At 49.1% G+C, this 14553-nt stretch overlaps 1 protein-coding gene across 4 annotated transcripts in view; it reads right to left on the bottom strand.

Annotated features, from left to right (window-relative positions):
* The window catches only part of SLC2A9 (solute carrier family 2 member 9), a 213318-nt gene that overhangs the window by 101991 nt on the left and 96774 nt on the right, over positions 1 to 14553 (bottom strand). For all 4 annotated transcript variants that reach the window (XM_067036383.1, XM_067036384.1, XM_067036386.1 and 1 more), the window contains one exon: positions 1472 to 1659. In XM_067036383.1, coding sequence (XP_066892484.1) covers positions 1472 to 1659 — 188 coding nt within the window. The remainder of the gene's footprint in view (positions 1 to 1471; positions 1660 to 14553) is intronic.

Below are 14553 nucleotides of genomic sequence, written 5' to 3'. Positions count from 1 at the left end.
GTCATGGTTCTCAATCTAAATGCCTCGTTAAATACAGATTCCATATGTGGTTCTATGACTCCACATGCTAACTTTAAAGAGTGGATACATTCTCTATCTGCTTTCTCAGAACAGGCAAGGTGCATTTGAGACTGTCTAGCATGACCTTGGTCTTACAAAGAGGAGGAAACGACAGGACTAATCCAAGGTCACGCTGTTAACCCAGGTGCTGCCTCATGCTGCTGACCAGACCAAGGGTAAACAAATAAGTAGGGAGATGATTTCATTTCATCCCAATGTTTCCAAAAAAAGAATTAAGAGTTGATGAAATGAGGCAGAGCATTGTGGTTGTAACTTCCTGTGCTGTCATCTTCCTTCTCCCGACAGGAATTACTCCCCTTTCAGGCCACCTCCCCTACATACCCACAGACTCCCTCCCTGCCGACTTTTGTATGCCAGGCTCATACACACAGGGCAGCTATTTTACCCAGACCTCTTCAGAAGTTCCCTTCTCCCTCCCTCTAGGCCTAGCCACACTTGTCCTGAGCTACATAAGTGACCTCAGAGGTAGTTTGGATGCTTCGGTACAAGAATCTCCTCTACGCATCCCTGCCAAGTGGCTGGCTAGCTGGCTTGCACACTTTCATGAATGGGGAACTCACCACCCCTGGAGGCAGCCCACTCTTTTCCAGAAGGGACAATAATAATAAAAATCCTAAGTCTGCCTCCTAGGCCTCAAATTCCTGAATTCTACCTTCTGGAGACCCCAAGAGAGAAGGGGCGGCTTTGTCCATCAGAGGGTTAGGGAACCCCATGCAAGACTCCCTCCTCTGGTATCCCTGCCCACGTCAACTCAGGCCCCAAGAAACTTTTTCTTTAAAGCCTTGAGGTTTTCTCAGGCCAAGTTGTGCATTGAAATCAGCCCAGCCAAGGGTACCTTTATTTAAATCATCTCAGTGTTGCTCACTTATGACTTCCTAATACCCATTTTATTAAGAAATATGACTTTTAAGTATTTCTAAGGGTAAGTAATTATACTGATAGGCAGCCTTTATTAAGGGGTAATTCTGGGCTAGCTGCTGTTTTTTTTTTTTTTGCGGTACGTGGGCCTCTCACTGTTGGGGCCTCTCCCGTTGCGGAGCACAGGCTCCGGACGCACAGGCTCAGCGGCCATGGCTCACGGGCCCAGCCGCTCCGCGTTACGTGGGATCCTCCCGGACCGGGGCACGAACCCATGTCCCCTCCATCGGCAGGCAGACTCTCAACCGCTGCGCCACCAGGGAAGCCCTGGGCTAGCTGCTTTACTGAACACCTTGCATGGATTCTTTCTTTCAGTATTACGTTATCCCATTTTACAGATGCGGAAACTGAAGATCAGGTTATGTGGTTGCCCAATGGCACAGAGCTGGGGTTGGAACTTGGGCGTCCAGGCCCTGAACCGCCCCTCTCCCATGCCTCCCTCTGGTTGCTCCGTTTGTGCAGGAGTGCTCACCGCATTGAGGCCACAGAGCTGGTAACAGGCCATGGTGATGACCACAGTGATGACCTGCCAGCGTACAGAAGGGCTCCTGAGCAGCTCCAGCACGGACACCAGGCGGCTGCTCCTCTGTTCGCTGCTCTCCGCCAGGACCTCCTCCACCTCTTGGGAGACGTCCTCTTTGCCCAGGAACGTCTGGAAGGCTGCCAACAGGGACAAGCACAGATTTCAGTGGGATTAGGATGTCCGTTGTGTCTGATGCTGGGTCCCACAGGGATGGTTGGTCCATCCAAGACACACTCCTTGTCAGGGATGCAGCTGGCAGGGATCTCTGAAACCATGGAGTGCCAAGCCTTTGTTTAAAAGTTGGGAAACAGAGGCCCCGAGAGATGCAATGACTTGCCCGAGGTCACTGAGTTGGCCAGGAGAAGAGCCAAGAGAGAACCAGGCTCTCCTGATCGACCCCACAGCAAAGCAGAGCATGCCCAGGGTTCAAATCCTGTCTCTACCACTGGATAGATGAGCAGCGCCCCGTGCCTCACATGGCCCCTGTAATGATTGGGTGATGTAACACGTGCTAAACCCTGGCTCCATGAATATAACTGAGCACCTCCTGTTTGCCCGGCCCTGTGTGCTTATCCTCACAGGTGACATCCAGACAGAGGTCAGATCGCCACTTGCTCAGGATGCCAGGAGTCGATTCTAACTTCAGAAGGAGGCTTGAACTAAATGACCCCCAGGGGCCTTTCCACAGGCCCCTCTGAAACACAGAAACCTGGGTTGGAATATTCTCAAAGAGCTAACCTTCCCAGGATTCAAGCTCACCCATGTGATTCAGGCCTTTCCCAGGCTGAACACCGCAAATTTCCAGCTTCAGTGAACCTGTCTTTTTATTTATTTTTTTTTTCACCAAGCCCTTAACTGTGTAAACCTCCACGGATATATGCACAGACGTGGGCTGTCTGATTAGACCCCTGAGATCACAATAATCAGATCAGGGGACACGCTTTTAGAACATGGATTTAAATATTCAGCACTTAGATATTCATCCTCCTACAGGGATGGTGGCTATGGTGACGGCTCCTGTGGACATTCCATTCCAGATACAGTGGGCATCACCCCTAAAAACACTGCTCTGCATCACAGGCCATGTGAAATTGCTCTTCTTAGGTAGGAAAAAAAAAAAAAAGTTGTTAAATTTCTCTAGATTCTCCAAGAAGCAAGCCCATGAAGGCTCTGGGATATTATTTCCAGGAGTATATTAAAAACTGGAAATGTCCCTGCCCTCAGGGAGCTTTCATTCGAGTGGAGGAGACAGATACTAAACAATTTAACATCGAACTATGTAAGTTCCGGTAGCTGATAAAGTTCCAGTGAAAGAAGAAAACTAAATCAGGGTGAGTGATAGTGAAGAGGAGAGGATGCTGTTTGAGCTACTGTAATTGGGAAGATGTTTCTGAAGAGATGCCACTGCAGCAGAGAACTCAGTGAAGTGAGGGTGCGGGGCCAGGCAGATACCTGGGGGAAGAGCCTTCCAGGCAGAGCAGCAGGTGCAAAGGCCCGAGGGTGACATGTGCCGGGAGCATCCCACCATTTACTAGTTGAGTCAGATCCTGCCTACTGGGACTCAGTCCCAAATCACCCCTTTAGAATCTCTCCTGGGTCCCTGGAGCTAGAAGCCCGCAGACCACATTTCCAGGACTCCGTGCCAGCCCACTCCTGTTAGAGTCCACCCATAAGAGGCACTGATGTGCACTGAAGATAGGAGGAAAAAGACTTTCTTCTGCATCTGGTTGAACCTCTGGCACCGTGAGCGGTGGCAGCTCCTGCTCAGTCTCAGAGACAGAGGCTCTTGCGTCCTCACTGGCGATGACACCCGCCACATTCGTGCCAGCAGCTCTAGCATCTGCTCTGCAGCGGAGATGGGCTGCCTGTGGATTCAGCGAGGAGGGAGGACTTGGGGGTCGAGCCTGAGTGGTGACCCTGGAGGACCCAGCCTGCTCCTCTGCCCCAGCACCTTGGCAACCATGTCCTGCATTCCATGCCTCTCTGTCTGAAATGTTATTCCTATTATTCCTGTGTCCTGAGGGTGACATTGACCAGTGTATCGACCTGCTCTGGGACCATGACGTCATCTCCCTGAATCTCTCTGAGTCTTAGTCTCCTCATCTGTATAATAAGGAGTAGAAACTTTGTAGGTCTTTTTGGGGGTGAGGCTTAAGGCAATGGATGCAGTATACATACCTCTGTTAGTTTCCCATGGCTGCTGTAACAAATTACCACAAATTTGGTGGCTTAAAACAATGCAAAGTATCATCTTACAGTTCTGGGGGTCAAAATCCGAAAAGGGTCTCACTAGACTGCAAGCAAGGTGTTGTCAGGGCTGAGTTCCTTCTGGAGGCTCTAGGGGAGCATCCACGCCTTGCCTTTTCTGGCCGAGGCTGCCTGCTTTCCTTGGCTCGTGGCCCCTTCCTCCATCTTCAAAGCCAGCAACCTTGTGCCAAAACCTTCCCATAGAGCTGTCTGCAGGCTCTCTCTCTTCTGCCTTCCTTTTCCACTTACAAGCATCCTCGCAATGACACTGGGCCCACGTGGGTAACCCAGGATAATCTCTGCATCTCAGAGTCAGTTGACTAGCAACCTTCATTCCACCTGCATTCTTAATTCCTTTGCCACGTAACTTAACCTAGGTTCTAGGAAGCAGGATGTGGACACCTTCTGGAGGTGGGGGGATCATTATTCTCCCTCCCACACTAGCACACAGTAGAAACTCACATGACAGAAACCGTTTTGAGCCCGTTTTATTTAGTGCCATCTCACTGCCCCTTGGGTGGGGAGCAGGACACTCCAGCAATGGCATTTGTGACCACCCTGTAGTGTGAGCCCATGAGTGGTAGCAGACCCTGGGTGCCTGTTTTCCAGGAGCCCTGAGCCCAACCCGAGATCCTGCCCCAATGTGCCAGATCCTGACCACGGAGCCTGCAGCTGGACCAGCCTCTATAGAAAGTAACTCGTCTGTCTGATTGCACAGGTGGGGAAACCACAGCCCAGAGAAGCAGCACAGCAGGACCAGGGCTCCTGATGCCAGCAAGGGTGCAACACCGGATTCTGGGGTCTCTCTTGGTGCCTGCTGTCTATAAGGGCTTGACAAGACTGATACCCAAGAAGTAATTAGCAAGGATACTCAGAGGATGCACCTGCTGTTCCAGGAGTCACACGGCCGATCATTCCTAGCTGCATCTCCCTGGCAGACCGCCCAGGCAAAGCCGATGAGTCCCGGAGCCCAGGTCTCGGACTTAAAAGTCTCTATTCCACTGCTTCTGGCAGGGAGCTCCATGGCTCATAAAATATTAAAAAGGACATCGTTGCTATTTCATTAAACACCCAGTGTACGAAGAATGAGTTCTGGGCTCTCTGGGGATCTGTTTGGGGATGTGTCCTGTGCCCACCAAGCACATTCATGAATTCTGGCAGGTTCTTCATCTCTGAGTCCCGAGGGTGGATAAATGTCTTCTGCTGCCCCCTCCTAGAAAATGGGGTGATTCTTGTAGAACCCTCAGCATCAGGGCCCCGTGAGACGCGAGATGACAGGTAACCGGCAAGAATCTCCCTCTGGGAGTCAGGGGCCCTGGCATTTGAGCCCCTGCCCCATGGATGGTCAGGTGGGGGGGACGGTGAATCCCAAACCCCTCTGGGTTGAGTTGCTCAGCTGTGGGAAGGAGAGGCCAAGCTGCCTTCTCCCTGCCCAGGAATTTGGTGAGACTCACTATTTCACGGGTGAACGCTCTTCAACAGCTTGGACCACGGCTTTCTAGTCCTTGATTTCTTTTCTTATCTATTTGGCACGCGGCCAAGTGGAAGTCTATGTTGGATGCCGGGGAAGGGGGAAGGCAGGGGGTGTGGTGCTCAGCACTCAAGGAGATGCGGTCCCTGCCAGGGAGAGTGACCGTGTCACCAGTACCAGGGTGAGATGACTAGGGGAGTGAGGGACAGGGTAGGGCTGAGACGGTCAGTGCTGTGTGTCAACTTGGCTGGGCCACAGAAAGCAGATATTTGGTCAAACGCCAGTTTAGCTGAGGGTGACATTAACATCAGTAGACTTTGAGTAAAGCAGATGGTTCTCTGGAATGTGGGTGGGCCTCACCCAATCAGGTGAAGGCCTTAAGAAGTAATGACTAAGGTCCCTGAGAAAGAGGGGGCACTGCCACCAGACGGCCTCCAGACTCGAGATGCAGCATCAGGTCTTCCCTGGGTCTCCAGCGCCCACAATCACATGTGCCAATTTCTCAAACTAAATCTCTCTCTCTCCCCCTCTATATATATACACACACACACACCATATTGGCTCTGTTTCTCTGGAGAGCCCTGACTAGTACAGGCGCCACCCTGACCACCTTGGGACCCCAGGGAAGACGTCACTCTTGTCTCCCTCCTCCTCTGAGAGCCACTGTTCTAGAGGCACGTGGCCTACCACCCAGTGGTGGCAGGAGGACGTGCTCACAGACCCCCGACTACAGGGCTGGACCTGACCAAGGGCCACAGCCCCTGTGCTCTGTAATCCCTCACCCCGGGGTGTCCAAGCCAGGCTTTGGGGGGCAGCTCACAGCCACCGGCGGAACACAGCCAGGGAACTAAGGCAGCCTTGTTCCTGGGACACACACAGGGCTCCTCTGGGGCTGCCCTTGGCTGCAGGACGTGTCAGGGCCTTGCTGAACCTTCCCTGTCCTGTGCAGCACCTACACCCTTCTGCCCAAGCCCTGTCCCTCTCTTCTCCACCGGGGGTTGGGCTGGTCCCAGGTCTGTGATCTCTCCACCTCCCCTGGTCCCTCCACATTCCCTTCACATGCACTTAATGCCAATAAGTTCCTGCCCACTGGTCCAGCTGGTGTCCGCTTCTTAGAGGACCCCGACTGGCAGCTGGCAGCCCAGACACTGAATTCGGAACCCCTCGGTGGGCTGCACTGAGCCTCCTGGCCTAAGTAGGGATAAGCTAGGCAAGAAGGAAGGACAAGCGTCTTCAACAAGGAGGCCATCTCCTGGCCTCTCCACAGCCCTCTGAGACAGGCCTGGTATTACAAGATGACATGGAAGGTCTTCCCAAGGCCCAGGACCTCTCTGCATGACCCCAAGTTCTCGGCTGTGTCCAGGATGCTCATGGCCTGTATGGGCAGTTGTTTCCTTCCGTTCCTGGACAAGGACCTACTTGATAAAAAACAAGTGTTTGTTGCCTGACTATTTTGGCTACATGATTGTAATGACCACAGCCGATGTTGCTACAGTGTTTTTGCACACTGCAAACTATTCTCACATCCATGATCTTATTTCATCATCCTTCTGGTCCCTGGAGATAGGCATTTGTGCTATTCCCATTTCACAGATGAGAAAACTGAGCCTCATCTGAGATGATGGGCAACTTGCCTGGGCTCACAGGGCTATCATGTGGAGAAGCAGAGGCTGGAACCCCAGAGGCTGGGCTTCTTCTTTGGAGCCCACATACCATGGCTTCCAAAGAGCCTGGGAGCATCAAATAGCAGCAGTGATGTTACCGGTACAAAGAAGGAAAGAAAAGTGTGTAAACTTAACAGCTGATGCCAGAATGTCTCTCAAGGAAAGAACTGTCTTCACTGAGAAAAATATTTTGATAAGTGCCGGGAGTAGGAGGGTTTGCTGAACGTTTGCATGGCGCCTGGCTCCAGCTTCAGAAGGGAGGGAAGCTATTCCACATACTAGAAGGAAAAGAAATTGGAGCTCAGGGGCCCTCTGAGCAGGCAGAGCGGACGAGCAGAGATAAGAGGGGAAAACAGAGGCTGGTGAGAGGCAGGAAGTCGGGCACCTTGGATAGCGTGCCCCTCCGGAAACCCTCCAGTGATCCTGTGGGTGTGACTGCTGCTGTGCTGTTTGAGGAAACCAAAGTAGGTGCTGAAGTTCAAGTTGGGGTTATTAGGTTATAAGACAGGGCAGCATGCAAGAATGCTGGTGCCCAAGACAGCTCGAAGCCCAGAAATGCTCAGGACTTCAGAGATATTTGAAGAAGCCTTTGAACATCCCCGTGCTGTGGAATTGAGGGGATAGGCAATTCCTCCCAGCACTGAGGGACACGGGGACCCCCAGCAGAACCGGGGCTGCACAAGGATGGCACCAACCACAGGCACAATTTAGAAAACATCCTTTGCTTTGCTGGAACCCTCTGTGATTCTCTAAATGTAAAGTGAGTGTAAAATAACAAATGCTGGCAAGGGTGTGGAAAAAAGGGCACCCTCGTACACTGTTGGTGGGAATGTAAATTGGCGTAGCCATCGTGGAAAATCATATGGAGGTGTCTCAAAAAACTAAAAATAGAACTACCATATGACCCAGCAATCCCACTCCTGGGTATATATCGGAAAACAAAACAAAACCCCTAATTCGAAAAGATACATGCACCCCAATGTTCCTAGCAGCATTATTTACGATAGTCAAGGTATGGAAGCAACCTACGTGTCCATCGACAGATGAAGAGATAAGGAAGATGTGCTATATACATACAATGGAATACTACTCAGCCATAGAAAAGACTGAAATTTTGCCATTTGCAGCAACACGGATGGACTTGGCAGGTATTATGCTAAGTGAAATAAGTCAGACAAAGACAAATACTGTATGATCTCACTTATATGTGGAATCTAAAACGTACAACCAACTAGTGAATAAAAAAAGAAGCAGATTCACAGATATAGACAACAAGCTAATGGTTACCAGTGGGGGAGGGGCCTTAAAGGGGTGGGGGAGGGGCCTTAAAAGGGTGGGAGAGGGTGAGGTACGAACTATTAGGTGTAAGATAGGCTACAGGGATGTACTATTCAACACAGGGAATAGAGCCAATATTTTGTAATAATTTTTAATGGAGTGTACCCTTTAAAAATTGCATAAAAATTTAAAAAGTAATCTATGCAAGAAATTAAAAAACAAAAAAATAAACTGAGTGCAAATGGCTAACTCTCAGTCTCTCGCTCTTTGGAATGAAGATGTGCCTTTGTGCTCTGGGAGCTTGGGGCTTTTACACGGTGGTTTCTGAGCTGTGTTTTGCTGCTGCTGTGGACCCCTGGGTGTTTTGTAGGAAGGTGCCTGTCTCCCTGGACTGCTGGTCCTTTGCTCTGCAGCCTGTCCCATCAGCGGGCTCTCCAGCCAGGGAATGCAGAGCCCTGGGAGACAGCTCGTCCAGGGGCAAAGTGGGGAGATGTTCAGAGGTCACTCATCACTACACCGTAAAAGTGAAAGCAGAGTGACAACAGGGGCGGGCCCTGGTCTTCCAGGAGCAGGTGACTGTGCTGGTGGGGGCAGAGATAAGACCTCAGAGGGACGGCATCTCCTCCTCCTTCTGCCACGTCCCTCTGCTGGGTCCAGGAGATGGCGTCATCTTTCTAGTTGGCAAGTGTGAGCCCAGGGCACTAAGCAGCCCCCTTCTCTCTTTGGTGTCTCCAGGTGGACACAGTGTGGCCGTAAACCTCTAGGCAAGAGCAGGGCCTGGGAGGGGCTGACCACCCCAGGGCTTCCTTCGGTTGGTACCTTGGTACCTTGGGTGACCACCTGAGTACTTGGCTTGGGTTTTGGTGGATGCATTTGGGGGGCAGGAAGCTTCAAGAGGACCAGCTCACCTTGCATATCCTCCCTTATCAAGAGCCCACCAGCACAGAGCACAGCAGAAATCTCTATCCAGGCCTGCCTTCTTCCCTTCCTGTCCTACTTATCTCTATTCTTTCCACGCTTTTGTGATCACATGGATTTATTTTTATGTCCTATTTTTTTTCCTCACTGAGCATTATGTACTAAGCATGCTTTCACCATGCTACAATCATCTTATAACTGTTTGTTACAGAAGTGAATCAAGTTGGCTTGGGGATAGGATTTTTAGTTTCGAATACAGATGTGCAATGACTGACTTAACTGTTCTCTGATGCAATCACCACAAATGTGGAGTTCAACCCTGGCTCAAACATAGAAAATCACAATATGGCAGTGGACATTTTTCTGGCCCTTAAACCTAGCAACCAATGGATCAATTATTTTTTGCTTATTTTATTTGTCTCTATGTACATGCTGTGTCTTACAGTTAGAAATACACTTAAACATACACCAAAGGCATCACATTGCCCTCTAGTGAATTCAGGACTGGAGTGAGGCAAACTGAGTTTGAACCTCATTTCTGTCTCCACTGGCCATAGGACTGCAGGCAAGGGGCTCAACTTCTGAGTGTTGGTTTCCTCTCTGAAGTCTCTGAGGTTCTAGAGGCTTGTGATATTGGAGACAGTGGAAGCAAGGCACTGGGCATGGAGCAGGCGCTCGATAAATTATAGCAAGAAAATGGTGTATTGGAAAGAAAAAGCTTTAAAAGCTTCATGCACAAAGCCCTTGCACTCAGTTATTTGTTATAAATGAAAACCAGAGTGCCCAACAATTTTGAGAATTCAATTAAAAAAATGTTTAAACTACATTTAAAATGAAGGTAAAGTCATAGTTCAACTGGAACTGATTTTCCACTTAATGTGATGTTTGAATTTCCTGTGCTGCTCTAATAAATCACCACTAGGCTTAAATCAATACAAACGTATGTGACAGTTCTGGAGGTCAGAGGTCCAAAATGGGTCTCACTGGGCCCAAATGAAGGTGTCATCAGGGCTCTGCTCCTCCTGGGGGCTCTAGAGGATGGTCTGTGCCCTGGCCTTTTCCAGCTGCTAGATGCTTCCTGCATTTCCTTGGCTCCTGGTCCCTTCCTCCACCTTCAAAGCCAGCAGCACAGTATCTTTAACCTGTCTCTGACTCCTAACACCTGCTTCTGTTCTCACAGCTCCTTCTCTGACCCTGACTCTCCTCCTCCCTCTTTCACTTATAAGAAGACTTGTGATTACATTGGGTTCATCCAGATAATCCAAGATAATTTTCCCTACCTCAAGACCCTTAAATTAATCACATCTGCAAAGTCCCTCATGCCATGCAAGGTGACATTCACAGGTTCTGAAAATTAGGATGTGGACATACTTGGAGGCCATTATTCTTCTGACCATACATGATAATATAAAAACAATAATAAGGAAGCATGTTTAAGGCACAAACATGGGGGGGTGGATAAAAGCAGCCTCATAGATAAATCCACATGACTGTCTCCCCCTGTAAACATGATGGAAATGTCATGGAAAAAGATGGGAAAAGCTCAGGTATAAATGATGATTGTTTTTTTAGAGTTGTGGGTGATTTTTCCCCAACATTAAACAAATTCTCCATTCCCAGAGCAAAAGATTTCAAATCACTTTATCCATAGAATCCCTTTCTTCAAATGCAAGGTCATGCAGAGATTCACATGGCAAAAGCAAACAATCTCCTTTTGATGTGCACAATCCTTTCCAGTTTGCAAAGCCCTCCTCCCACAAACACCCCTGTACTTAATCTTGTCTATCTTACCCAGAGGCAGGACAGTTGTGATGTTTCCCTTCTTAGGAATCAGGAAACCAAGGCCTAGAGGACATTGGTGGGCCTAGAGGGTCTTGATTAAGCTGGACCTTCTGGCTATTTCCAGTGGTTCTTCCCATTCTTGCCTAGTGCTCAGACACCTCCAGAAATGAGAACTCCCCGCCTCCATAAGTGGCCTATCCCATTCTTGCCCCTCCTGTCTCATGGTGAATCAAGACCTTCCTCGCTGTGGCTTCTCCCATTTGGTTCTCCATCTATCATCCGAAATAAGACTGCTCTCTCTTCCCCTTGACAGCTTGTCAATGGTTTGGTCATGCCCCTGGGTCTTTTCTTCCTTCGATGGAACTTGGAGAAGGTGGAGGCAGCTATGATGGCAGCCCTCTTGAGCCATGAGTGGGAAGGAGATTGGGGGGTGGAGGAGACTCACATCATGCTGAGTCCTTTAGGGCAGAGACCTGAGACCTCTAGCTTGTACCTGCTCTTGCTCTGCCACCCCATGGAGGGTCCATGCAGGTCCAAGGGCCTGGACCTCCAACCTGGCCATACGGAGGAATCTCTGTTCTTTTTGAAGACAGGTGTTGCAATGGTTTGGGAAGAGCTTGTATTTTCAATGCACCTCTAGCATGAATCCACTTGAATATACTTTATTCTTGCCTTAATAAAAACCAGACTCCTTGTGACCAAGGTAATGTACTTTAGCCCCTAGCACAAAAGGGAATGAAGTCAGCTGTCTCTCATAAGGGCCATTGTTGGGGCCCACTTCTGTCCATCTGGCATGTGACCTTGCCTCCTGAATGTTTCTGGCCGTCTCTGGACAGCAGAGCAGTCCCTTAATCCAGCTCAGGCGACCGAGGCAGTTGCCCAGAGCATCCATGGACAAGGGGCACGATGGCATCCCCTAAGGCGCAAAGGCAGCATTGGAAATGTAATGATGAGCAGACCAGAACGTGGTTGACAGTCCTTGTGGCGTGGGAGTGAGACTACCGTAGGGGTGTTCAGGAATGACAAATGAAGGCAGCTCCCACTAAATTCAGGGCTTTTACTTGGCTCACTGGGTGCAGGCAGCTCATTACCAGAGCTCACGTGGCCTCGTTTCTAAATATGCATCAAATGGCTGTTTAAGCAGCGCCATCTTGAAGGAATCGTGAGTTAGCCTCCAGAGCGCGCGAAATGCCTCAGTCTGGCTGGTCCCAGCCAATGGGTACTTGAGTTGCTTTCTTTCCAGACTGTGGCACAGCCTGCTGGTGGTCAGATGCTATTACGCATTCTCCCCTCCTCCTTAGGAGCAGGGCCCGACTTTCTGTGACAACAGTGCACTAAAGGACTACATTTTCCAGCCTCCTTGGCAGTTAAGAGAGGAAACATGATCACATTCCGACCAAAGAGACCTAGCAGATGCGTGTGAGCCTTCAAGGAGACTTACTAAAATAGAAGGGCAAGTAATCCCTCCTCCTCATCCTGCTCCTCTTGGCTGGAAAGCAGATATGATGGCAGCCACTTTGGACCACGAGGCAACCTTCTGGGAATCTAGAGATGAAGGGCTCGAGGCAGATGGAGAGATGAAAGGAATAAGGTCCCTGACACCATGAAGAATTGTAATGGCCTAAGTCTGTCTACCTTCAACCTTTTCTTATGTGAGAGAGCGAAATAAACTTCTATTTTGTTTAAGACACCATCGTTTGGGTTTTCTATCATAAGGTGGCTGACCTTAATCCTGATATGTACACCTTTCTCTCAAAAAAACTCCAAACCAAAACAAAACAAAAACCAAACAAACAAACAAACTTCCCCTGATTATGATGTCAACCAAAATTACAATAGCAGCCAATAACAGACAGTCTTCTTTTTCTATTCAGGCCAAGGTCTAGCCAGTAACTGGCTTCTAAATGCCATAGAAACACACTCCCTCCCATCCACAAAACAACAGCAATAAAAAGAATTGTTTTTGTATTTATCTGGGGATTGAGGTCTGAGCTCTCTGCCAAGTCTATATGCCTGATCAGGGTCTGGTGACAAAAATACAGACCATGGGGGCTGGGGTGACAAAGCATTACCAGGAAGGAGCATCCAGAGGTATCATTCCTTCATGGTGATGAGTATATATTACTTTTTTTCTCTTGCCTGTATCTTTCTTGAAGCCATCCTCCTGTACTCTCTATAATTCTACTAGAGATGTCAATCAAACCTTGCAGCCCTCCATCCCCCAATCACCAGATTGGATAGTAACCCAGACTGGTCAATTCTGGGAATTCCCATCAGGGGATTCTAACTCCTGGGACAGTGATTGGTTCAAGAATAGCCATGTGACCCAGGAAGGGCCAATTAGAATGATTTCCTGCAGGGACTGAGATATGTGCTATGTGAAAGGGAATCTCTCTCCTTCTAAAACAGTGTTTAAAAGTTGGAACTGCTCAAGACTGTCTTGATGCCAAATGGAGAAAACCCATCTAAGAATGAAGCCAATGACATCCTAAGAATGTCTAGGAGTTGTTGAGAGAAGGACAGTACCTTGATGACTTAGTTTAATCTCCTGGATCCCACCATGCTTAAGGAAATCCAGCCTTCTCGGCTCACTTCTGATATTACTTTCCTCCTGGAGGGGCATTTCATTAAGGTACCATTCTTTCCGCCCTCTCTGTCCATCCTTCACTCACTGGTCCCCAGGAAATGAGAAGGGACTTAACTCATTGGTAAGTTGGGGAGAGAAATGGCCCACACAGCTTAGTTCCTCCCTTTAATTTTGAGATCTCTCTGGTTGGAGGAGAACAGTCTTTTCTTCCGTGTTCTGCATTTTTAGGGGTGGCCCCTGTTGGGAGCCCATGAGTACTGTCTTATGAGGCTCTCCTGGCCATCAGACCAAAAGCCAATTTGCCAAGTGGCCTTTCTTTATCCAAACTAAAAGTGACATTTTTATTGCATCTCCTCTACTTCTGCATCCATCTCTCAATTGGTGTCAAACTTGAGCCAGAAAGAAGAGTGGTAATTATTGGTGCCCTCAAATCCCATTCCTAGGGACATGTGTTAAAAGTTTCCCTCTTGCTTATGCTGTTATTGTTAATAGTATTTTTAAAAATTATTTATTTATTTATTTATTTTTGGCTGTGTTGGGTCTTCGTTGCTGCACGAGGGCTTTCTCTAGTTGCGGTGAGCGGGGCCTACTCTTCTTTGCGGTCCATGGGCTTCTCATTGCAGTGGCTTCTCTTGTTGCAGAGCATGGGCTCTAGGCATGCGGGTCTCAGTAGTTGTGGCATGTGGGCTCAGTAGTTGTAGCTCGAGGGCTCTAGAGCGCAGGCTCAGTAGTTGCAGCGCACCGGCTTAGTTGCTCCACAGCATGTGGGATCTTCCTGGACCAGGGCTCAAACCCATGTCCCCTGCATTGGCAGGCAGAATCTTAACCACAGCGACACCAGGGAAGCCTGCTTATGCTGTTTTGAGTTTCTGTCTCCTATAACCCAAAAGGTCCTGGTAGATGCAACTTCCCTGACTCTAGCGTCTGAAGCATTGCCCTATCACATTCCCTATGCTCATATTTCATTTCTATTCAATTAAATAAACACCATTTCTCACAGTGGAAGTTTGGGGTCTTTCCCCCATTTTTAGGTGCTGGGGACTTCTCCTCAACTGGCAAGAGGGCACAAATAAATCAGACTCAG

The sequence above is a fragment of the Kogia breviceps genome, chromosome 6 (assembly GCF_026419965.1).
Source record: "Kogia breviceps isolate mKogBre1 chromosome 6, mKogBre1 haplotype 1, whole genome shotgun sequence".
Taxonomy (NCBI): Eukaryota; Metazoa; Chordata; class Mammalia; order Artiodactyla; family Physeteridae; genus Kogia; species Kogia breviceps.
The sequence above is the reverse complement of the archived record's forward strand: the minus strand, read 5'-3'. Positions and strand labels throughout refer to the sequence as shown.